Genomic DNA, 25,728 nt, shown 5'->3' with positions numbered 1-25,728 from the left:
AGGGTGCTACTCAGAGCATGCAACATGCAGAAGTGCCAAAAAACCCTGCAGGAAAAGGGTGTTACCACAGTCCCATCAATTAACCAGACTTCTCCTGGCACTAGAAGGGCTGAATTTGGGGTTGCATTATTATTCACACAGTTACAGACACAGTTCCGTGTTACAGACACACTTCCATGTTACATTCACAGTTGTATGTTATTCACACAGTAAGGTAAGTCACACACAATGACAGCTCAGAACTCCAGTGGTGATATTTATCATGCAAGCAGGTCCATTCCTCGCTCCTCGCTCCTCAGATTTATTAAGTAGATTTATCTAAGAAGGGATCTGCGTTTCTTCTTGTTCCCCCTCAATTTAAGTGTTGTGACATCCTGATATAGTGGCTCATCTCAGGTGTGTTGGGAGGGAAAAAGGTAATAAAAATCCATAGTTTCTCAGTCCATGACAAGTGCTGCTACTACTGAGTGTTGTAATTCAGCCCACATAGGTATCAGTAAACAAGTCAAAACAGGTTTTTGTGGTATCTCTTTTGCCTTTAATATTTGAAGCCCAGGCTGCCAGCTATTCTAGAGAATTTTTCAGGTATTTTTGTGCGATTTAAATCGAGCGGTAATGCTGCTTCATTTATGTCAAGGACTGCAATATTTAATAACCAAAATCTAGTCTTATTAATAGATTAGAAACGGTTTAGTAAAGCTGTAAAACAGGAAAAAATGAAAATGAATGCTCTTTGGTTTAAATCCTATTCCAGAGATTTTTTTCCCCTAAGAAATTTCAAAGCCATCAAACACAATCAGTAACTTACAAGCAAAATTGCACACTAGGTAGCTTATCTTAGTAAGCTTCCACTTGCTATTAGTCTTCTTCATGGCAATTATGGTGAACTTATTAATGAAATCTCTGCAGAATTTGGCTCTAGCTGTTTTCTGTGCTCTCAAATCAGACTGACCTTTACATGTTTGTGTATTGTCCTTTTGAAGCCAAGCAAAATTACTTCTATCTGGAAAATCTCAACATGGAAAACAGCTCAAGGATACTGTGCCTGCCTTGTATTATTTTATGCTGTAATTTGTTCCTTATCATCATGTTTCATATGTTCTTGACATTGGGCATAACAATTATAACAATGGCAATTGTGCTAAAAATATTTGTCATTTAGTTTCAAGCTAGAAACAGTTCATAAGCAGAAAAAGAGAACAAGTAGTGAAGGCAGTGCAGGCTGCCTTTGTAAATGTTTCTTCTTGGCATTATCTATTATCTCAGAATAGACATTTGCCACACATAGCAGAGATGGGGAGAGAGCTATGCACCCATCCCAAATTCCAGGAACGGTGCAAACTGGACTTGCCAGGGAATGGCATGCATTTATTTGCTTGGTGAGAAAGGCAAATGTTTGTGGCATCCCTTCATTCCTACTGCACACCAGACAGCCCCATCCCACAGCCCTCACGTAGGTGAGTCTTTGCTGCTCCCTGTGTGTCTGAGGTTGAGGATGACTCCTGGCTCAGGCTGTGAGCACACACATTCACCAGAACCACTGCAGAGCCAATGCCAACACCAATCACTGGAATATCTACCAATTATTTGGAAAAACAAAGATTAATATGCTCATTAGAGCCTGTAACACAGCATTTGTGTAATGGGAACCTCATTACCTGTTGGTCCACGTTTACCAGAAAATGATGGTGCTTATGAGAAGAGATTACTTTCTTCTTAACTGGAAAAGCAAATTATTTAAGCTGAGTTTGCTTTATATTTCATACTCCTTCCTCTGTCGGCCTTACACACGCACACTTAAGGGCCCATTATCTTCTCATTGATGTGAGAGCATTATGTGTGTAGCCACCATTAATGGTAATGAAAATGGCTCCCGTTAATCTCCCGTGCACTGATAGTCAGATAATAGCCTACTTATTAAGTACGGAGGCCAGACTAGGAGTTGCACTGAAATGAGCAGCGTATTGTCTCTATGGGATTCAGACATAAATACTAAACCATTGCCCTGTGCCTACAGCTGATGATTAAAAAGAAGTTAACGATGGCATAAACGTGCTCGCCTGGCCCGTGCTTCCAAGCACCGCAAAGCAACTCCGGGTGCTCTTTCCATCTGATCCACCCTCACCTTTGGGAGGATCTCTGGAGACAAAATCCTGAGTTAGAAGGGACACACATGGATCATTGAGTCCAACTCCTGGCCCTGCACAGGAAACCGCAAAATCCCACCTTGTGCATCCCTGAGAGCGTTGTCCAAATGCTCCTTGAGCTCTGGCAGCCTTGGGGCCGTGACCATTCCCTGGGGAGCCTGTTCAGTGCCTGACCACCCTCCGGGGGAAGAACCTTTTCCTAATATCCAACCTAAACCTCCCCCGACACAGTTTCAGCCATTCCCTTTTGTCCTATCACCAGTCACCAGAGAGCAGAGATGGGAGCTGTTCCTCCGCTTCCCCTCATGAGGAAGCTGCAGACCCGGATGATGTCTCCCCTCAGTCTCCTCTGAACAAGCCAAGTACCCTCAGCCACTCCTCTAACGGCTTCTCCTAGATCCTTCCTCTTCCTTGTGGCCCCCTTTGGATGCTCCTTAGTGGCTTTAGATCTTCCTTACAGTGTGGTGCCCCAAGCCACCCCAGTGCTCCAGGTGTGACCACAGCAGCGCAGGCAGAGCTGGACGTGAAGCTGGGGGAGGCCTGGAGGTCCAACCAGCCCCTCAATCTGCTATTCCCAGCCTGGGAGCATCATGAGGCATCACATGCTAACCCCACTTCGCTCACACCAATAAGTGCCTAAGGAAAACTCACATAATTCAATATAATTCACCCCCACGGGCAGCCTCTCCTCAGAGATAACCCCCGGAGGTCGTTTTTGCAGCCTGGAACCGCACCGAGAGCAGCGCGCGCCCAGGGTTCGCTTTAAAGATTTATTTCAACTTTGCCTGGTTGAAACAAATCCCTTAAACTTCTCCCTGGAACATTCGGAGTTGGATATAATTGGACGTTTTCGGCGTTCCTCGCCCGCCCCGGACCGCAGCGGGTTAAGGCTCGCGCCCACAATGCCTCGCGCCCTGCAACGTCGGCGGCGCCGGGCGGGACCGGGCCGGCGGCCGGGACTGGGATCGGGACCGGGATTGGGAGCAGGACGGGGATCGGGACCAGGGCTGGCGGTGCTGCTTAGGGCCGTGGTGCGTCCCCGTCGCCGCGGCTCTCCAAGCCGGGGTTCGCTGTGCCGGGGCCTCCCGTGCCCCGCCAGCCCAGCCCAGCCCAGCCCAGCGCTGAGGTGGCGGCGCTCGGGCCCGGCCCCCGCGCTGTGACACGGGACGGTGCCGAGGGCGGGCGAGGTGCCGGTGCCTGGCTGGCGGGCAGGAGGCATCTCCCTGCCCGCTATTTCAGCTTTTTCTGCGTTATTTTCTTGCCCAGAAAGCAGAGGCCGGAGGGCTCGGCGGAACCCGGCCATGTTTTGAGGGAGGCTCCAGGACGCCGCTGGGATCCGGGTGCCGCAGGTGTGCCTGAAGGAATCGCCCTTCTCTCGGCCCTGCGAAGCGCTGGGTGAGGCGGGTGAGTGTGAAACTGCGCCGCTTTAAAAGTGTGTCTTTGATGTATCTGTGAACATGAGCCGTGACAGCTCCACGGAGAAAGGCGCAGTGTGTGATTCCAAGGGTTTCTTCAGCCGCTGTGGCCTTTTTGCACTGATGGGACTCACAGGGAGCCTTCAGGTCCATGAAGTCAGCAGGCCACGTCAGCCGCTGACTCTTCATGCACTGAATTGCAAAGGCCTTTGCAGGTTGGCTCTGAATTTGCTGCTGCATCAGAGGAGCAAAGTCCTATTACACGTTATTTCCACTTCTAGTCCACTTCTGTCTTTTTGCTTGTGTTTAGAAACTAAAGATTTCATAACCAGAAAACACATATTGTGCACATCTAGTTTTTGCTCTGGGAGCAGATTGTTTGGGAAATAAGAGTGTGAGATTGGTCTGTGTGAAGCTGTCTATTTCCACTTTGGAACCCGTAGTCAAAAATATTCATGTTTTTCAATGGAAACTTACTCCTAAACTAAACACTTTCTTTACTGCTTATGTCTACTTACATTAGATCAAAACAATGTATTTTTCTTTAAGGTGGCTGTGCAGCTTCTTTCTTCAGTATTTAGTCATTAAACTTAAACAGCACCGTGGTTATATGTCCAGTCAGCTACCAGGGCTCAGCTTTTTGGTGGTAATCAATGACAATTTGAACACTTAAAACTTTGTGGGAAAATCACTAAAAATAAACTAGCTACTTCTAAAGACATTACCTTTTAGAAAGCTCAGAACATGACATTTTTCCCTTGTTCTTTAATTCCAATTGCTTTGGTAGAGGAGGACAAGGTGAAAAGCTAGTGGCTTTAGTTGCCTCCTCCTTTCTTGGATGTCATGGTGTGGATGAAGATCTGCCTTCCCACCAGACAGATGTGATAGTTTGGGCAGGGAACTTGGTGCAGAACTGAAAGTAATTGCTTCCTCTATCACCTTGGAGCTGGAGATCTGAAACTCGTGTATAAACACAAGGGGGGCTGGATATTGGCTGTTGGAGGATGGGTGTAACTTTCTGTTTTAGAGACAATTCCTGGCACGTGCAGAATTGGAGTGGGAAGACTCTTCAGCTTTCCTGTTCAGCTCCAGCAGTGCTCATCTGCCATTGAGGCTGGAAGGCCTTTGCATGTAGACTGCCTTTGTTGCTTATTCTGATTGAAAACCTGTGAAAAAGGAGGAAAAATGGTAAAGGAAGGGTAGTGCTAAGAGGATTGAACGTCCAGCTAAAGAGAGGAGCCTTGGAAGTTGTCAGTAATGCACAGGAAGATGCTGGGGAAATTCATTCCTGAGGAAGAGGCATTGGCATGCAAAGAGAAAGCAGCAATAATGGCAAAGAGGAGGGCCCAGAAGGTGCACTGTTGTCTGTCTGGCTGTTCCTGTGAGTTATTTACTTAATTTCTGTACTGCAGAAGAAAGGAAGAATTCTCCCTTATCTCACCAGGGACAAATAGTGGAATTGAGGACATGGACTGGGAGCCATGTAAATGTGTTTATGGTTGTTATTTAGGGCATAAGCAAATGCATGTAGTGTTATCTCCCTTCCTGCTCACATGCACATGAGTAAGTTATGGAAGGCTAAATGTTATTGGAATGCTATTGGAAAAGGTGTGTTTCATTGTTATCGGATTATTGACAAAAATAACTGTGTTCAGTTTTATTTTAACGCAGGATGACAGGAAGGTTTTATTCACCACTACTTGTAGTAACCTTATGAGTCTAAAACACTTTTATCACAATTACCTGGTTTTGCCTAATGCAAAGTAATTAAGGCTGAAAAGGTAGCACATTCTAAACATCAGTGAAAACACTGCCCCTTAAATTCCACAGAATTAAGCATTTGTCAACAAGATGTTTACAGAGGAATAAGTGCTTTAGATAAAAGGCAGTGAGTTCTGCTACAAGCACCTTCTGCTTTTAGCAGTGGCAATATGTGGGTACAACATTGAGCTTTTTCCTTTCTGAGTCATGTTATCTTAGCTGGTGATGCACAGCACTATTTATTGTACTACTCTGCTCTAGAGATTTCTAAGAAGTTGACATAAGTCATACAAATACATTGTTTTCTTACCTGTAGCATTTTTCCTTTTTAAACACCCTTCCTTTATTTATTAAAGATACACCCTCCCTCCATGCCCTGGGGCTGTGGCAGTTGTATGTAACACTTTAATCATTTACCTTCTAAAATTTTTGTGAGATTGTTCATTTTATTGATGTTCTAAGGACTTTTGATTATTTTGTCAAATAGCACAGTGAAATGGTGTCAGAGAGTTGCATAAAGGTATTTTTGCCTCTCACGCCAGTGCTTGGTGAAAATACCAACCTGCTGTTTTATGCTTTGCATCTTGACTGGCTTGACAAAGCTTGACTCTTTGTAGTTGGTGCTGCTTCTAGTCAGCTTGGTGACTTTTGTCTTTTATTGCATCTTAGAAGTTTGTTTTCTGGAGTAGAAATGAAAAGATGGAGAGGAAGCAAAAAGGGAGAACAGATGTTATTTATTTAAAGTTAATTTAAATATGATGCTATTAGTTGGAAATAGGAATTTTTTTTTTATCTAAATTGCAGTCTTACGCTGCACCCTACACTACAGTTCTTCTAATTATGAGTGCTTTGTGTACTTTGGATTTTTCCAGGCTGTGTACTGTGTGTGAATCACATTTTTTGTCTTAATGTGAATTTTAGCTATAGCTTGACAGCACTCCCTGCTGTTTTCTGCGTCATAAAAATTAGACTGACATGATGTGGTCTGCCAGCGAGGCATGTCTGTTGAATTAGAATTCTATTTTGTGTAAAGGTCCCAATAATTGCCTTAATTTCTTAGAACTCAATTGACAAGCAAACTCAATATTTCTGGAAAATTACAAGCTCTTGTATCATCTAGTAAGGGGTTCTTTTAGCAACGTGTTCAGCACTCTTAAGTGTAAGAGTTTCTGCTATTTTTTGCATAGATCTGATGAGTTGTGTGCATGTGATCCTGTGAAATCATGGATGTTATGAAGTGCTTTCAGGAAGGGTAGTGGATGGGTCTGGGAGCAGCATCCAGTAGAGTCTGTTTTGATACAATTTGTGGCATAGAAGAATTCCCGTGTTTATCACCCCCTGCCCACTTTTCAGCCATGACTGAATTACACCATTCCAGTGATGGAGTTAAGATGACTAAATCCCCCTAGAAGTGCAAAGTAAATGGAAAAGTAAGATTGTGGGGTTTATGGTGGTTTGGTTTGTCTGTTTTTCCTCTGCAGCTGGTTGTGAGTCAGTGGTTTAGATTCCAAGCTCTTTATCACAGAACTGTGCTTGTGAGATACTGAGCATCCTACCGAAATCAAATCCGTGATCATGACTTAGTTTTTTCTTTTTCTCCCTTTGCAGAATCATGGCAAGTCCAAGAACAAGGAAAGTCCTCAAGGAAGTCAGAGCACAAGATGAGAACAATGTGAGAAAATTACGATCTTTAGATGGAGATGAAATCAAAACTAATTCTTTGCTCAGTAATTTCCATTTGCTTGTGTGTATTTCCTCTCTGTTTTTTTGTAGTTAGTACAGTAATTTTTATAATCCAAGAGCATAAATAAATACTTGAAGGAAATGTATGTTATCAGGGAAGGTGTTTCCAAACAATAAGAACTCTCCCTTCTGAAATTATTTTCTATGTTTTCATGATTTGCCTTTTTGAGCTGCACTATGAAAACTTCCCACAGACAGTTATGGCAGATTGAAGAAATAATTGTTCTTCTCTCACAGGTTTGTTTTGAATGTGGTGCATTTAACCCCCAGTGGGTGAGTGTGACCTATGGAATTTGGATCTGTCTTGAGTGCTCAGGAAAACACCGAGGCTTGGGAGTTCACCTCAGGTCAGCCTTTCCAACAGACCATGGACTGAGTTGCATTACCTCAGGGTGCATTATGGCTGTGAACAGCCTGTGTTGCTTTGAAATGTATGGAATGTCTCAAATCCAACATTTCACTGGCAGTTTTGCTTCATGCTCCTCTCCAAAGTGGGCTTTTCTCTCTGTGCCTTGTCTGTAACTAGTTGGGTATAAAGTTAGAGTACAAAACAGCTTTATTCTGTTCAGGAGATTCCTGTTCTCTTTGCAGTATAAATGATAGTTTTTGTTGTTTTCCAAGAAACATGCTCAGCTGAGATGGGAGTCTATGGAATAAGAACTGTTAAGGGTTCTGGAGATCCACAGTGTGTGTATGTAATAGGGCCAAAGCAGGGAACAGTTATTCAAATGAGGAAAGGAGAGAAAGTCCAGGAGGGAAATCACCAAAGCAAGGAGGCCATTCAGAAGTACATTCTTTGCTTTTCGAGGGGTGATTTGAAGCTCATTAGTGAGTAGAAATTGCACAGGAAAGGAGCGATTTGAACTGTTGTGTATGTGGCTTGGAAGAAAAAAGGAAATTTTTGAGATGAGGACATAGAATCATAGAATTGCCAGGGTTGGAAGAGACCTCTGAGATCATCGAGTCCAACCGTCAGGATACATGATAATAGACAGAGAAGAAAATTGCAGAGTGAAGTTATGGGAAAAGTTTCTGTTACATAGTGGGTTAGATTAATTTCTGGACTCGAAGGAAGCTGCTTTTTCTGTCACTTGCCTTCTGTTGACTGTCTCCTTTAAATGCCAATAAATGACATGATTTTTGGCTTATTTCAGTGAGGATCTGCCCACCTTCTTATGATGATCTGTCTTTCTGTACTTGGAGAGTGTTCTCTAACATGTTTATACTCTCAACTTTTGAGATAGGTTGTAATAAGCTTTTTTGTGTCACTGTTGATACAGCAGGAAATTATAACAAGCTGTGGTCTAAAATTGTTTTTTAAAACCTGCTTTTCAGTTTTGTGCGTTCTGTAACCATGGACAAGTGGAAGGATATTGAGCTGGAGAAAATGAAGGCTGGAGGTAACAGCAAATTCCGAGAGTTCTTGGAGTCTCAAGATGATTATGATCCATGCTGGACAATGCAAGAGAAATACAACAGCAAAGCTGCAGCTCTGTTTAGAGACCAGGTAAGCTCAGTTTTAGGTGTGTGCTCACCCCGAGGATCTGAAAATATCAAAGTGCTTTGTAAGCACTTGGTTTTGAAAGGAGACAAAGTTGCAACTCTGAATCTGTGCAGTGGTTCCTGAAAAGGTAAATGTGAGAGAGTGAAATCCTAGAAGAGTTAATGTAAACCTGAATGAGTTCATGGCTCAAATATTTGGCAGAAGAGAAAAGGAATGTTGTCCTGCCAGGGAGATACGGTGGGGTTAGAAAAGAGTGTCTTGGGCAGGCAGGAGCCTTTCTGGACTAACTTCCTTATTTTGGGTAACTCTTTCTAATTTAGCCCAACGGTATCCAGAGGGTCTGGTACCTCAGAGTAGGCAGTCCAGGACTGCCCTCTTGGGACCCTACAGGTCTTAGAGTGCTTCTTCCCAAGTCTTGTCAGAGTTTTCTGTTGAAATTTTAATTTCTGTATTTAGCTGAGGTAGCTCAGATTTTCAGTGCTGCAGTTTGTTGCAGCTGTTTAGTAAGTGCAGCTGTCTCACTCCTCACTTCACTATTTCACCTGTACAGTTGTATCCAAAGTGATTTTTGATAAATCTTTAGTGTATGTAGTAACGTACAACAATAACGTAGTTCTGTTCCCCCATTACTGTGTGATTAGGGCTTACTTGTCTTCATTAATCCAGTCTTTCCTCTTCAAACCAAACCTGCCTTTTTGAGGAAATTGTCTTAATTTTCTATTTCAGTTGCCTGAAATAAAACCAGTGTTCAATTCAACATCACAGCCTGGGAGCCAGAAAAAAAATGGTTTATCGTGAAAACAGATTAATTGATCCATGGAGCTGGCAGCAGATTGCAAAAATAGGTTGTCCTCATATTACAGAACCAGTTTATAACTTCTATGGAATCTCTGACCTATTCTTGACTATTCTTCCTCTTGTAGGTAGCTACAGTAGCTGAAGGCAAGGAGTGGTCCATTGAAACTTCTCCTGCCAGGAACTGGACCCCACCTCAACCTAAAATGTCTCTGTCTTCTGCTCACCGGTACGTGCCCTGCTTATCTAATATGGGTACAGATACAGCATCAGATACAGATACAACATCAAAACCTGATATTTAGTGTCTGCTGGGTTTACCCTGTTGCTGTTGGTGTCTGAACAAGCTGAAGTTATGGAGTATGAGGTAACAGGACTTTTATTTTTGGAATCATTCCCACCCCGTGCACCTGAACCTTAAATGATGGCAGAGACAAGTGAGGGAGAGCAGGGGACAAGCCATGTTTGTGTTATCCTGAGTTGAAATGCACCTGAAATTAGACATTTGTGTCACTCACAGGTAGTGTATGACATCCTCACCTTAACTGTGGTGCTGTGCCAGTTTGATGATGGATTGGATGCTAGGGAAGAAGAAACAGACTTTTCCCTTGTGGTGCTAATTACCATAGGAGCATCAAAGCTCTTGTACCACAGCAATTCTGTTGTTCTGCTTTTGCATGTAGTGGTTGTTACTCTGTGCACTAAAGATACAAGTTAACTGCAAAAGTAGTTGTAAATCAAAGGAACAAGAGCTTCATGCCTTTTAGTGGTTGCATTAGAGTTCCCTACTTGATAGATGATATAATTAATCAATTTTTAACCTGTATTGTGGTGATATACATGAAGCTGCACTGCTGAGCTAGTGGGTTTTGCTTTACATGGCTTTGATTCTTCAATGTTTTATTTCAGTTCTGCTGGACAATCTCACACTGCAACTGCCTCTTCTGACAAGGCTTTTGAAGACTGGTTAAATGATGATGTCAGCTCCTACCAAGGGTAATGCAATATTTACTGACTTTCTGAGTGCCTCTCTCTAGCATAACAAAATGTTTGAAGCATTGAATAAAAAGTTTGTAACTCCAGATGTTACTGTGGTGGGTTCAAGACCAGCGAATTCTGATTGTATGTTGTACCTTACGGTGATTTGAATTAAACAGAGGCATTTATAAAGCTTCTTTCATTCCTTTTCTCATTTTCATGTATCACTTTATTAGGATTTACTCAGCTTTCTGATGTCAGTGATCTGTTAAACCTGGAGAATCATTAAGACCACATTAGCTTGCACAGAGGAAATTGTGTTGTCCAAGGATTCCTCAGTGGATCCTTGGTGCTATGTCTTTATGAAGTGAGTAGTTTTGTATTTTGGGTGCTGGGTGCTAAAGGACTTTATTTTCCAGGTGCAAAACCAATTGTCATTCTTCCATGCTTTTCAGTTCTTCTAATGGCTGCATGCTGATACAGATACTATTTATTCCTTTTCCTGTGGCAGTGGCCAAGAGAATCGCTACGTGGGGTTTGGGAACACAGTAAACCCTCCAAAAAAAGAGGATGACTTCCTGAATAATGCCATGTCCTCGTTGTACTCAGTAAGGAATTGCTTGGAGCTTTCTGTATTACCATTTTCTTCTATTTTGTCCTGGTTTGGGAGAACATAAGCAGAGAAGAGAAGAGAAGAGAAACTAAAGACTGCAGGTGGATACGGAGAGTGCAGAGTATTGGTTGTATTCTCAAAGAGTGAAGAAGATATTGGTGAACTTTAAAAGGGAAAATGGAGAAATTTGAGCAAAACTTAAGAGTTATGTCTGGTATCAGTTCATAGAAATAAGTGAGGATATAGCAGTGGATTAAGACATAATCAACAGGGCTGAAGGAAAAAAATGTAATTACCTGTAGGGAATTAAATCTATTAACCATATTACGGATGTTCTGAGGAAAACAACTGAAATGTGTGTGTATGTGAGTGCCAGAAGCCATGAGCAGTGATGAAAACATTTGAAATACTTGTGACAGGGTGTGAACAGATAACAGCATATGGCTGAACAGTTGTCATGATTCAAGTAAAGATAGTGAAAGATGCATTGTTGAAATAAAATGGGAATAAAGTCAGAGGCAGTCAGGGCCATCCTGGTGCTTTGACAGGCTGCAAAGTCACAGTGCTGAACAATATTTGGGGTTTGGAGTCATTTGGAAATAGAGTAAGGTATCCTACCAAGGTTAGTGGCCAGCAGCCCTCTGTAGAGCCTCACTGGCCTAAATACCCACACCAGGTTCTGCTGTTTATTTAAAAATAAATAAATACTTTCACTAGAACTTACCACAGAAAGGTAATGCCTGAGCCTTTGAAGAGGTTGATCACCATATTCCAGGTGATCCCACAGGCTGCTTGGGATCAGCTGAGTATTTTCTAGGTGTCTCACAGTTTTTAGGCCAGAGAGTTCAGATTAGAAAGCACATCTGCAATGTATTGCAGGTGAGCTGAGACAGCCAAGGAGAGGGGACACTATTCACGTTCCTGTGAGCCATTCTTGGAGCGCAGGATCTCCCTGAATGTCCTGGCTGAAATGCCCTCGTGTGAGCACAGACGCACATTGCCGTGTGCTCTGAAGTCCTGTATTTCTGGGAGGCTGAGTTCTTGGCATGGCTGTTCATCCTGGTGAGGAAACCAATTTGCCTTCCAGTGCACGGGATGATTTTTCCCACATTTGTAGCCATTTTTAGCAGAGTGACATCTGAAACACTCTGGCTTGTTCACATTGACACAAATACTGCAGTTCATCGCTCTATTTCAGTTAAGTGAGAGGCTCTAGTTTTTCTCTCATTAGCAGGTAGTTCTTAGGACTACAGGACAAGCTGTATTAGAGAATTTTGACTTAAGCTAATCTGTTTTCATTAAAACTTGATTATTTGCTATTATTATTAACATGTAGCTCATGATTTTCTTGCTTTCTTTAAAGGGATGGAGCAGTTTTACAACCGGAGCAAGCAAAATTGCCTCAGCTGCTAAAGAGGGTGTAAGTAAATAAAATGTGGTTTAGTTAATTCTTGTGAATTCTGGAGATTCCAATTGTGTTCTAATAGTGATGAATCCTTAAAAGTATTACCAAGACTAGCTAAATTTTGCTCTCCTGTCTTTGCCTATGGCTCATAAAATAGTTACATATTGAATGGAGATCTCTTAACCATTTCTCATGTTTCTGGATGGACATTTTTGTAAATCCGTCCACTGGATTTAAGCATCAAGAAAGAACTCAAGAAAAGCTTTCATTATAAAGCAGAAAATTCAGAATTTCAATCTGTGCCAAGCAAGGCTAAATTGCATTTTTCAGCAGGAATTTGATACCAAGTTAAAAACTGGTGATGGGTTTCTATTTTTCCTTGCTTTGTCTTGTGTCTTAACTGCAGCATTTTTGTCAGTTTAAATAAAAAGCTCATTGGGCCAAGATTGTGTCCAGTGGGATGATTTGGGAAAAACGGAGGCATGGTCTTCATGTTCTGCATGTTCTACAAATTTGCACACTTGAGTGACAGTGATTCGACTCACTGTCATTTAAAACCAGAGGAAATAAGAATGTATTACATTTTGCATAGATGCTGATGGAAAGAGACTAAATATTTTTGTGAACATAATGCATTGCAACTTTTTTTCAGTTTTGCTTAATATTATTCCAAATCTTCATAGACATAACAATTACCTGGTACTTTGGGTGACATTATAGGAGACAAAAATACTGATACTCACCTACACTGGCCCACCAAGGTCTAGTCCATTTTGAAGACCCTTTCTTCTCTCTGCTGCAAGTTGGGAAAGACTGACACTTCCCCAAAGCAATGGAATGCCAGAGGTGGTGATATGGGTGTGTTCTTTTCATTGTGAAATTCTACCAAAGCTCCATTACCTTGGAGAGGATAATGCAGCATTTCTAAATGTGTGTCTTTAAAAATCAAAGGATTTATTCCTGATAAACCTGAATGTTCTTGTTTCTTTTCACAGGCTACCAGATTTGGATCTCAAGCAAGTCAGAAGGTGATTATAGATTAGCTCTTAGTCAGTGTAATTGTCTTTAAATGCCATGTGTTTGCCTGCACCAATTGACTTAGATTTGATCATCAACAGACCAGTGTGCTTTTCCTTCACAGTGCACAGTAGTGTTTAGTTCTAGCTTTTAATTCCATGGGAGTTGCAATCAGCTGCAGTGATCAAATTAAGCAAGAGATAAACAGAGATACTCTGCTGTTTGTTCCTGTTGGATGTATTGGAGAGGCTGCAGAGCTTACAAACTTAACATCCCCTTATCTTACTTCTGTGAATCTTCAACTATCTTGAAGTAGTTTTCGTGGTGATAAAATACAATGCAAGCGGTCTTCCCATGGCTGAAGCCTAGTAAGGTGTTACAAATGTGAACTGCTCATTATTAATAAATCAATTTGCCTGTGTGTATTTTAAAAAGTAGCAATGACAAAAGCATTTCATTTATCAAACTGGGGTTAAAACAGAGTCAGAATTACACAGAGCTCTGACATAACCAAGATCTGTCTGCAAGGAAAAGTTTTAAATTGAAATGTAGAAATGTATAAAAGAATGGGATTCCTAATTTGCCTAGTTCTGGGTGAGATAAGCCTTATATATATTTATAGATGGTTCAGGAGTTTTAATTGAACTCTAACTCTTGTGTATGTGCAGCATTAGCCTGGTTGGCTTTTTGATAGGCATAGAAAGTATTGCTCAAAACAAATGTGCCAGCTGCAGACGTTGGTGTTCAGACAGGTCTATGCACTGGGATATTAATCCTTCAAATGGCCAAACTTGGGCATGTTTGCAACAAAAATGCCTTGTTAAAGTACCCAAACTTCCTATTTCAAAGCTTTAAAGTGTTTACTGCCTGGCTTAAGAAAAACTAGTTTTTCTACAGGTCTTCCTCTTCACTCCTTCTGGCAGTTTCCCTTTTAGAAGCTTTTCTTTCTTTAGTATTATTAACAAATACAAATAGAATATTAAGTTTAAAAGCTCATCACATCTACTGACAAGGACCACAGCAACGTGGTGCTCTAGAGTCTAAGCTGTGTTACTGAAAATTAAATTTTGTTCCTGAAACTTCTGACCCTTTGCAGAAAAGATTTAGCACTTTTTTGATGCACTACATTGGTTAAAAGTGTATTTGGGGTCCAGTGACCAAACACATTTCACTGTTTCTCTTGTCAGTAGATGTTAAAAGTTGGAAAAGGTTCATGCTACTTAACTTGCCTGAAAAAATGCTGCCAATTTTTTGCTAAAAGCTGCTTCTACCTTCCTTGCTCTTTTCTCTTTTGCTCTCTGGGTAAAGTTTTGGGGCTACAAGCAGCAGCCAGAGCCGGTAACACCCTCACATCTGTTCTTGTGCATGGACTCCTTGTCTGTTCGTGCTGAATATGTGCATTTGCTCCTGACCTGTCTTGTCTTTTTCTGCCTTATGTCAAACCTGTTTAGAATTATGTTGTGTGTTTTGTATGGTAACATTTCTTCAAACCTACTTAAAATTTGTTCAGTTGGGTAGAGATACCCGAGCTGTGTGCTGTCCGAAAATTGACTGTGCTGCTGTCCACATTCTGATGATTTCAGGATTTCTGTTTGCATGTCTGCCCCAGGAATGTGCCAAGAGCTGGGTGTTGTTGGAAGGCAGACACTTGAATGGAGTGTTTGTAATGGTGGTTAGAGTGCTGTCCTAAATTCAGCAATAGGAAGGGAAGATGAAGTGATTCAGATGAAAGTACAATTGTACCCAAATCTTTCCATTCCACATTTACAAAATTATGCGCTTGACTAAGAGGGATCAGATAAGAATTCTTTCTAATTGTAGCAGTGACTCTATTTAGGACACCTGAACTGTTAGTCTGGGTGCATTACACTCTTTCTTATAAACAGTTTGCTGGGTTCAGTAGACTCCAAAGGGTTTTTCAAAGGTGAGAACACCCCTTTTTTTGTTGTTTTTCTTAAACACTTTGTAGCCTCACTTCCAAAGGTAACAAGCCCTTTGTGATTTGCATTCATGTTTCTCACTGGGTGGAAGTGGGGTTTGCTTTTGCCTTTGCTTCTCAAAGAACTTCTATCCAGTAAGGAGTAGAAGTACTGGAGACAATGGCTGGGGAAAGGGGAGATCCTGGGAATGCTGTGGCTAAGAGAAAGGCTTCTTAGACACCTGGGAGTCTGTGGAGGAAAGATGTTTAAGGTGCTCCATTCCCGGGAAGAACATGAGTGAAGGCTCACACCCTGACCAATGGTAGTGATAAAATATGAACCCTTAGGAAATGAAACTTAATTGCCTGGCATATTGGCTCTCTTGGATTAACCAGGATCATTCAGAAGGCACTCAGTATGATATGGCAGTTGTGAAGAAAGCTTAAATCTGTCAAAGGCTTAATATGGTCATAGAGAAATGAATGATTTCAAACTCTTCTAAACCTGCTGTCCTTGTCAGCATTGCCTTAGGAAAGTAATTTTGTGACTTAGACTGTGGGCTTACATTTTTGTAAACTGCCTCTGAAGTACAATATCCTTGTGCATCTTGTTCTGGATTGCAACAGATTTCTGAAGTTCATTGTTTTTTCACCCTGCAAACCTGGAGCTTTAAAAAAATAACAGAAATCTTCTGTCACAGCTTTGGCTCTTGTGTATTGCTCAGAAACACTTAGGCTCTTACTAACAGATGACAATTGGAGCACTACAAGACAGAGGAATTGTGGGAAAATCAGCCCAAAAGATCTAATTCTACAAGTAATTTAATTAGTATGGAAAAATAAGGGGGGAATGAGGTCAGTTTTTCCAAATATTCAGCTGCAGGCATTAGTAAGGGGCCCATCCTTGAAGCTGTTGCTGGTTGAATCATTGCTTCTGCTTCCAGTGCAAGGTCAGATTTTGCTTGGGCTCTGGGCATCTATTGCCATGTCTATCTGATTTTAATTTATTGTCTTTTAATGCCTCCTACAGCACTTTGCTGTGTGTGCTTTTCAGCTCATTCTGCTTGTATGAATCAAAGCTAAAGGCTTCATGTGTTTTTGGAGATAATGCTGAGAAATGAGCCTGCAGAAGGTGTTGCCTGTGGGTTTTTATTGGGATTTTTTTTAAAAAAATAACTGACTTTGTTTTTGTTTTGCTTTTAAATAGGCATCAGAGTTAGGTCAGACATTAAATGAAAATGTTCTCAAACCTGCACAGGAAAAGGTAACTTTGGAACTAGTAAATGACTTGCAGAAAAACGGTTATACTCACTCAGGGAGTGGTTGATTCCTCCTGTCACAGCTGCCCAGGTTCTCAGGGGGGTTTTCTGAAAAAGGGAAACATCAAACAACTCAAAGTTAGGCTGTTACTAGAAAAATGTTGATGAGGGGTAAATTCCTTCCACCAACCTTTCTCATGTCTACCAGAGTCTGTCACATTCGTTCTTGTTAGATACCATTTTATAGATTTCATGCTTTCAGTAGTGAACAATGGAACAAGGGGAAAATGCACCCTAAATGGAAATAAAATCAGTTATTTAAATATGTATATATAGATATTTATATGTATTAGTAGTTGTATCTCAGTTAAGTTCCTAGTGTTTTACCATCTACCTGCCAGCTTTATTTTAATTCAGGCAAATATCTTTGAGCCATTTGAAAAGAATGTTTTAATGATACTGCAGACTAATTTCTCTTTCATTACCTTTATTAATTCACCATTCTTTACATGGCGTTTTAAACCACAGGAGAAGACTCTAACTGGTTTTCTGTTCCCTAGAATTATCCACAGCTTATTTCAGAGGGCTTAGTTGCATTATTTTCAGGGTTATTTTTAGGGTGCATTTCCTTGAGCTGATTTTTATTTTGTAGGACAATTTAATGAGGAATTACATATTCTGTGTTAAAAAGAGATCCATTTCCCTTAGGATGTTGTGCTGTTAGTTCTAAATAAGTGTTACTTTTTGAACTAACTATTCTCTATATGGTTATACAAAGTCACTTGCTTTGGAACAACTGCCATTTATTAAGTGGTGAAAGGTACCTGTTGTATTGTGTTTCAGCAAAGTTCAAATCCCTTTTAATATTTAAATAAGCATCTGTAAAAGAGAATAAAAGGGATCTGTTAAGTTTCTAAACACAATCTTTATACGTGGTAGAATATATTCGTAAAGCTTCATGTTTGCAGATGTTTTTTGTACTGGTATTTTTATGCTCAGCAGTAGTGTAATGCTAGCTGAACTGTGTGTAAATGATACCTGCCTCAAACTGGGTGTGATACCTTCCTCAGACTGGGTGTTTAGCCATAGAAAATTCCCACAAACTCAAAGGACCGAGGTTCACTCCACTATAGATCAACGGACTTTGTATATCATTTTCTTAACTTTGTTAATTTGACTTAAACCTATTTTAATTCAGTTTGGGGTTGGGTTTTTATATATTTTAGCTGTTAAGCACAAGTGAGCGTGTCTGAAGGTTTCAGTAATCCTCTGTTTTATGACTAATTACCAATACTTTGGTCCACATAGGTGAAAGAGGGGAAAATATTTGAGGAGGTCACCACGGGGGTATCGCAGTTGGCCAGCAAGGTATGAGGTGGCCTGCCTGGCTTTAAGGAGGCCAAACAAGTCAAGCCAGTCTCCATATTCTTATGAAAAATGATAGAAAACCCCAATGCAGCTTTGGTCTGTGCTTGTGTTGAATACAGAAATTTGGAAAGTGTAATTCTCAGCGGGCAGCACTTCTGCTGGGGTGTTAAAAGCTGCACAGGCATGGTGGTGTCCTCTTAGTAATTTGAATGAGGACATGGTATGGTTATAAACAGCCAGTGTCCTAAACAGCAAAGAAAATGTGTGAGGGAATATGGAGACAGCTTGTATTCCACTGGTCCAGTAAAACTTATTAATGCTCTGCACCTTTCTCCTTTGCCGTCCGCTGCTCTCGGTGCTCGGTGACGCGGTAAGTGCTGCCTGAGGCTGCCAAGCACAGAAATCCTGCACAGACTAACACCTGTGGTGATAAATTGCATGGTGTTACCCAGGAATGTGTGTCTTTTAGCACTGGGAAAGTCAGAACTGGAAACACTCTCACAGACCAGCTCAGTGTCTTAGATTTTGGTACTATTTGAATAAAATAAAATAAATGATGTTACCTGTTCTGTTTAGAGCCTGGCCGCTCTCAGGCTGAATTCTGGGATTCATCCTCTATGTCTGTAACTCAGAATAGTACCTTTCATGGTGACACTTCAGAATTTATATTTCTAATCCAATTCTGGGACTCAACTTTTGGCCTGTTTTACAGGGGTAGTGAAATAATGCTGAAACAGAGTGAAAATAGCTTTTTAGAACAGTAGAAATATAAATTAGAGTTATGTTAATCATAAAATATCAGTGCTTTCATTAAGTTGAATTTTATGTAAGGACTAATTCCAGTATTTTTGTCAAGGAAGTCTAGGAGAGAATTTAAAAGATGTTACACTAATGGGTGAAAAAGCTAAGCCTGACCTGCTTCCCACCCTTTCCAGAATCATGATGCTGTCAGATGTATGTTATCTACATCCACCACGTAACTGCCCATCAAAAACATGAATGAGCTGTCAGTTAAATGTGTTTGATTTATTGGAACAAGTGGGGGAATGTGTTGTGGCTTTTGCTGTTGGACTTGGCAGAGGTGTTGGTTCAATCCAAATGAATGGAGTGTCTTTTTTTTATTCTGTAGGTTCAGGGAGTGGGAAGTAAGGGATGGAGAGATGTCACCACTTTCTTTTCAGGCAAACCAGATGATAATTCTGAAAGGTAATTTTTTGTTCCTATTTTCTATCTCTTTAAACACATGATTTTATCTCCTGTACATTCTCTGCAGTATAATAGTGAAAGGTAATTTTTCAATATTAATAATTTATTCTGTCTTTGCTAACAGTCCTCCTCTATGTAATAGGGAGGAATTCAATATAACTTTGTTTATAACTCTGTTTAAACTGAGAACAAAGCAACGCACACCTCTTGGTTTAAAACTTACTCCAAATGCACATTCCCTTGCCCTGGGCCTGTTAAATCTACTAACAATCTTTGAATTAGACTGCAAACTTACATCATTTGGAGCAATATTTAGTTCTGCCTTTATCATCAGGGTTTTTAGGTTTCTTTTAAGCAAAGGGCAGTAGAATTATAGTTTTCTTTGGAGTCATTGATTTTTGTTGTTATGTTTGGCAAAACTAATTTATTTCTACCTTCCTTCCCCCCTCCCCACTCCCCAAAAGACCAGCTGAGGGAGACAGCTACCAGAACAGTGGAGGGGAGGGCTACCAGAACAATGCTATAGATCAAAGCTTCTGGGAGACCTTTGGCAACTCAGATCCACCAAAAGCTCATAAATCTCCAAGCAGTGAGAGCTGGACCTATGTGGACAATTCCACAGAGAAGAAGAGCTCGGATAGCTGGGACGTGTGGGGCTCGGGAACGGTCTCCAACAAGAACAGTAACAGCGACAGCTGGGAAAACTGGGAGACCAACTGGGAGAACACAGGAGGGGAGAGCAAAACCAGAAAACCTCCTAAGGCAACAAAAAATGCGTGGGATGACTTCTAGGACTCTGTTAACCCTGCTTTGCACAGCTGGGAAAGGGAGGCTGTGCTGGCTGATGGAGGGGAGGAAGTTTTACACACGCCTGGAGTATCATGGTTGACCTTTCTGATCTGTTTGTGCTTCCCATTCATTCTCCTTCCTTCTACCCCGGTTTAGGGAAAAAAAAAGTAGCATCTGAATCTTTTCTTACGTAAAGGTGGCTCTCCCTTTTTTAAGGATAGTGGTAACTATATTCTCCTTGCACTACTGGAGCTGGCTACAGCAACTTTCTTAACACGAATGTTAACGGAAAGAAATCAGTGCAAGGACACTTCCATGGCACAACCTTGCATGTGTAGGTTAATAGGTGTTCATCCAGTCCTCATCTAATTTGAGATTTGGGGTGTTTATTGCAAACAAAGGACAGGGTGTGACTTGGAAAGACAGCCATTAACTGAGCAAGCTGCAATTGGATACATCTCGTTCCAATGCCTTACGGATTGCTCTGACTACAGGAAGTCTGGCAATTCAAGATGGTCTTTAACATATTTTTTATTGGAGCTTTGTTTTTAAACATTGTGACATTATTTTTTTTTAATATTTTAAAACTTATTTTTTCCTTTTAGAATTCAGAAGGAATCTAGAGCTAGATGATTATTCGTGTAAACTGACAGGTTTGACCTGAGCTCTCAAGGGACATCCAGAATGGCTCTACTTGCCCACCTTACTCAGTGGATTGAGTTGGTACTGTGCAGCTCTGCCACACAGAAAAGCAAAGCTGTAGTGTTTTCCTTCCTCACCTACACCCTTGCCCCAGTTTGAGTATTTTATGTGCTCTCTTTTTTCTCTTTCTTCCTTCTACCTGTGTAGTATTTTATTAATGCTGTTAAAAATGAAGTCGTTCTGCTGCTTACGGCCTTCTGGACATCTGTTTGGCAACCTGGCAGTGAAAAAAAAAAAATTATAGAGAAGATTCCAGCAAGAAAAAATGGGTGGAAAATATGAGAACATTGAGGAAAGAGCCTGGCAGCAAGCCCCTTTCAAGATGAGTAGGTGTCTGGATTTAATAGTAAAATTTAATTTAAGCAGATGTTTTCCAAATGATTCTTCGTGTGTCAAGCTGTATCTCTGTTTCTGTCATATATTTCTCCACATTTTCTTCCTGGATCTTGTTAAAGAAACACTATTTTGGAAACTTGAGAAACTCCTTGTCAGCATTAAGGACTGGAACAGGAGATTGAGTTATGTGTCAGTTTTGACCCAACAAATCGCTTTGCATGACACAAACCATAACTTCTAGAGAAGAATTGTGACTGTAACATCAAAGGTGTCATAGGTATCCCATTTTATTTTGGGGGATGGGTTGTGAATGTACCCTCAGCACGAAAACAATCAGCTTGCTTGAAACTCAAATCATGATGTTTTATGTGCTCTGCTTTACCAGCATGGAGTTCTTTCTGTGAACCCTGTAGATCCTATTACTGAGCTAAAAAGCCTTTACTTTTTAAAAATGGTTTACTTGTTCAACAACCAACCAAAGGTGTCAAAATTACCTTAAATAACACTTCACTTCTTTTACTCCTCACAGAGGTTTTTGAGCAGATAGTAATATCAACAGCTTAAAAAGGAAAGAAAATGAATTTCCTCAAAAGTAGCAGATTTTAAAGGCTTAAGCCTGAGTAGAAGTAGCTCTATTTACAACCTGATTCTGTATTTCTATTAGAAGGATCTTTCGGATGGTGAACAGAATGTTTTTCCAGTCTTTTCTCACCCTGTTCCACAAGAGTTGGGATTTCTTTTTTCCCCCCGGCTTCTCCTGATAGCGTGGTCTGAAGCTCGTGGTCTCCAAGCCTCTGCAGCAGGACCCAGAGCTGCTCCAGACCCACATCTGGAAAGTGCTCCTCCAGGCTGAGCCATTCCTGAGGTGTCCTTGCTGTCACTGGCCCTTTGGAAGTGCCAAAGGCACGAGAGCTCTTGGTTTGCAGTGCTGCTCGTGGTACCACTGGCAGCGTTCACAGCCCGACTGTAAAACAAGGATTTTTTTCTGCTTTTCTCCAGTTCCAAGTATAATTTTGTCATAGCTTAGCTGCATGTCAAACATAACTTTGTTTTTTTATGCTTACACCTCTGTTGCTTCCTTGTCAACATGTCTGCTGCCCAGTCTGAAGCTGATTCAGCTGCTTCTGTATAAATTTATTACAGTTTCTCTTTCATAAACCTCCTGAAATGGCTCGTGGCAGGAGAATCTTTATTTCAGTCCACTCAGTCAATGGTATTGTGATGTGTGTGTGCACATTCTCCTCAGCTATGAGCTTTGCCTGGGACAGAAGTGGTTTATTTATGTATCACTTGCAGCCACGATTGGCATAAGCCATTTGTTATTTTGATTTGATTTTTGTAGCTTTTGAAACTTTTATGTTCTAAATCAAACAGCCAGAGCCCTGCTCAAGCAGAAGCTTTGGGTAAGGATTTTCTCTCCAGTTGAGGAGACAGGGACAGAACAGTTGCCATCTCTCTTTCTTCAGTGTTGTAGGGAAGCAACGAAATGATACAAAAAAAATGATACAGAAAGATGTTCCTGGAAGATCCAAAAAACCCAATATAATGGCAGAAGGTGTAACTGCAGACACAAAACCAGTGTGCCAGCTGGTCAGTTTGACAGGCACATGGGCATTTTTTAATGGCTTATCTGAGCCTCAACGTGTGATCATGTCTTCCAGAGGAGAGGACAAAACGAGGGCGTTTTCTTTTGCACACCCTCTGTTTTACTGAATTTTACTTTTTTTCAGAGTAGGTGGCTGGGAGGTTTCTGCGCTATGAAGAGATGCATCCCATCAAGTTGCGGGTGCGGAGCAAGCGTTCATGAATCCGACTTTTTTTCTTTTTTAATTCCTCCTCCTCCCCAGATCCTCCCTTTTTGGCCTGATGAGGAGCAGAGGCATTGAGTGCAGGCTGCTGGAGCTGAGGCTGCCTGGCTGAGTGAGGATCCAGCCATGAGCCTCAGTGTGTGGTTTGGAGGGCCCTGGTGTCACTGTGGGCTCCCCCTGTGCTGGGGTGACCAGGGCTCCGCTCCCCTTTCCATCCCACCCCGTGGAGTTGCAGTTTTAAGTCAAACAAGCAAACTGCCAGGAGATGTGCAGTAGGTGAAATTGCTGCACCAGTTGGACATTGCAATGGCTGGTTCAAATCCCATGGTGACCCAAGCTTTTATTTCTTTGTATGGCTTCAACTTTGGAAAATGCAGAGCAGCTGGATTTCTGCAGGTAGCCTGATAAAAGAAAAATGTCAAGAAATCAAACTAAGTGCCATTTGCAAAAGAGTGGAAGTGTTGGAGAATGCTCCCAAACATAATCCTAGCAGTTAGGGATTATTTTAAAATGTTTCATTTGTGTCTTCAAACCTATTAGTAATTATTACAATTCAAGAAGTGCTTGGCCAGCTCTCCCTCATGGCTGAGACCTCAAGGATAATGCTGCTGCTTTTATTTTCCAGGCCAGACTGTAACATTCCATGGGTTCATAATGTACTTGTCAGTGTAATGGTCTGTGCAATAATTTAACAAGTGTAGATAAAACCTTTGTTTAATCCAGGATACATTTAAAGATACAGTGGTCCTCTTGGACAGTAGCAGTCTGCACAATTATTTCAGTTCTTAGCTTGTTTTGGCTGAAATGCTAAATTTCAGTGACCCAATTAAAGGTTTGAGCAATCAGTGATTTAAACAGAACAGAAACATTTCCATGGCCATTATTAAGAGTCTGATCCTAATGGCTTAGTGGCCTCTAGCTGCAGAACCCTCTTTCATTCCCATGCCAGCAGAACCTTGGTCAGTCTGGAGTACTGTATCTTTAATTTTCCTGCTGTGTTTTTTTGTGAAGTTCACAGGAATGGTGATTTCAGTGAACACTATTCATTGTTCTGTAGAGTGGTTCTGGACTTGAACTGCAGTGTCATCTTTTAAAGAGTATTATAATAAAGCAAAGAGATATGGAGCAGAACAGTGGTCAGCCCTTTTTCAGGAGACTTCAGTTAATTTTCAACCCAGGTGCTGGCGTCAGGCATCTTCTTCCCTGCTAGTAACAAAGGAGAAAGGAAGTTGCCAACATTAATAGAGCCAAAAACATCTTTATATTTCATTGGAGTTTCACAGTCTGACTTCAAACTCTTACTTAAAAACAATTTGGAGACATTGTTTGCCTCCTTTATTGAAGGGCAACTATAAAATAGAAATTAAAGTACAAATAAATTTATGTACTGAGATTTTTATTAGCTTGTCTACAAAGGCACTTATTACAGCAGAAAAAGGTAACTTTTAAAGCAGTTTTCCTGCAAGAAGCGAGATTTCTCTGACAAGTCGTTCAGCTATGGTGGTGGTTCATATTCAGGTTCCAGTTTCCTTCATGAGCCAAATGGCCACGTGAGTACTCCAGGTGACTGCACTGGGCTTTGTGCAAATTTAAAATATCTTCTGTTATGTTCTTGGTCAGCAGGACTGAATCCTACTTGCCCTGTAGAGGTAATTTTACTGATTTTTACTCAAATGGACATTTGTGTTTGATAACATCACTGGTATGACTGCACGGGTCGGCTGTATCTGTTCTTGCCATAAGGGCTGCTCTGTCAGGTGCAAAGTTTTCACATGGGATTACTGGCAGTAAACAGGATATGCTGCTTCTGGAGAGAGGATTTTGGCCCTTTATTCTGACAACATCCAGAGCCAATGACTAAAAACAGAATGCCATGAAAGCAGTGATGTGTATTCTGGATTTCAGACAGCACAGTCAGTAAAAGCTGATAGAGAAAGTGGAGTCTAAACCAGAAAACATCACTCTTGGACTTGAGGGAGGACAGGTCACTGCTGCATTGCCATGGCCCCCTCGGTGCTCTGATCCCAGTACCAGCAGCAAGTCCAGTTGGAGCTTTCTGCCATTATTTCTCTGTGTAGGTGCCCTCCAAGGTAGATGCAGGCTCAGAAGGTGATTCTGGGCTTCACAGCTCACTCACTTTAAGCAACCAAACTCTCATGCCCTCTGAGGTGTGCAGCCAGGCACTGGGGATGTGCCCTGGTTTTCCTCCTCCTGCACTCCACCTATTCCAGAAGGTTCATCCACAGGAGCCTTCTGCGGCAGGCTTTGGGCTCAGGAGCTTCGCCATCACCTCCCCAAACTCCACAGGCTTAGCCCAGTACCCCCATACCCGCTGAGGGTCTCCACTGCTTTGACAGAGGTTTGCAGGATGCAGCCATGGAGTGAAAACTGAAAATCCCATGAGGAAAACAAGGGGGAGCTGCGTTGTCCTGTTGGGAAGCTGCAAACCCTGAAGCTCTGACACACCTGCGGTGTGATCATTCCTTGTCTGTTCAGTCACTGATTTGCAGGAGGCCAAGAGATGCTGCCTGGCTGTGTCAGCTCCAGCCATTTGTGCTCTGTCAGCAAGAAGCTGCATCTCCTCAAGGAGGCCGGAAAAGAAAGGTCAGCTCCTCCTCTGAGCAAGGCGCTGACTTTTGCTTTAGGTGAGATAAAACTGCCCTGGTTTTTTTTATCCTCAAATGATGCTTTGTGTCCAATCTGAGTTTCACCAACACTGCCCTGATGGCAACGTTTAAACTGGCTAAAATCAAAAGAGATTAAAGAAATACTGAAAAGATCTCCAAGGAGAAGCCTTCTTGCACTTGAAATTGCTGAGAATGAGTGGGAGAGAGTCTCTGGCAGGGCTGGCTGCAAGGACTGCCAAGAACAGTCGTGTTGTACCTCACCAGCATCGTGACCGCTGCTCAAGCAGGAAAATCCAGTGCTATCAGCTCTGCACACTTTGGAAACCAGTTCTTGTCT

The 25,728-nt window shown here is 41.6% G+C and overlaps 1 protein-coding gene across 9 annotated transcripts; it reads left to right on the top strand.

Moving 5' to 3' along the window:
- The first annotated feature begins 3,059 nt into the window (after positions 1-3,059).
- ARFGAP1 (ADP ribosylation factor GTPase activating protein 1) lies at positions 3,060-23,898 on the top strand. 9 transcript variants are annotated; one of them, XM_032126562.1, is made up of 16 exons: positions 3,060-3,178; positions 3,414-3,551; positions 6,932-6,995; positions 7,304-7,413; positions 8,402-8,573; positions 9,494-9,594; positions 10,275-10,361; positions 10,855-10,951; positions 12,320-12,376; positions 13,357-13,389; positions 14,687-14,716; positions 16,504-16,560; positions 17,864-17,923; positions 18,767-18,877; positions 19,053-19,129; positions 19,594-23,898. In XM_032126562.1, exons 3-16 carry the CDS (start codon positions 6,936-6,938, stop codon positions 19,919-19,921), a joined length of 1,380 nt encoding a protein of 459 aa, XP_031982453.1. In that variant the 5' UTR covers positions 3,060-3,178; positions 3,414-3,551; positions 6,932-6,935; the 3' UTR covers positions 19,922-23,898. The 9 variants fall into 9 exon arrangements, with proteins under 9 accessions (XP_031982453.1, XP_031982444.1, XP_031982445.1 ...); XM_032126553.1 differs by lacking the exon at positions 18,767-18,877; XM_032126554.1 differs by lacking the exons at positions 14,687-14,716; positions 18,767-18,877.
- The last annotated feature ends 1,830 nt before the right edge of the window (positions 23,899-25,728 follow it).

Source organism: Corvus moneduloides, chromosome 17 (assembly GCF_009650955.1).
Source record: "Corvus moneduloides isolate bCorMon1 chromosome 17, bCorMon1.pri, whole genome shotgun sequence".
Lineage (NCBI taxonomy): Eukaryota > Metazoa > Chordata > Aves > Passeriformes > Corvidae > Corvus > Corvus moneduloides.
Note: the sequence above shows the minus strand (reverse complement) of the source record. Positions and strands in the feature narration are given on the sequence as shown.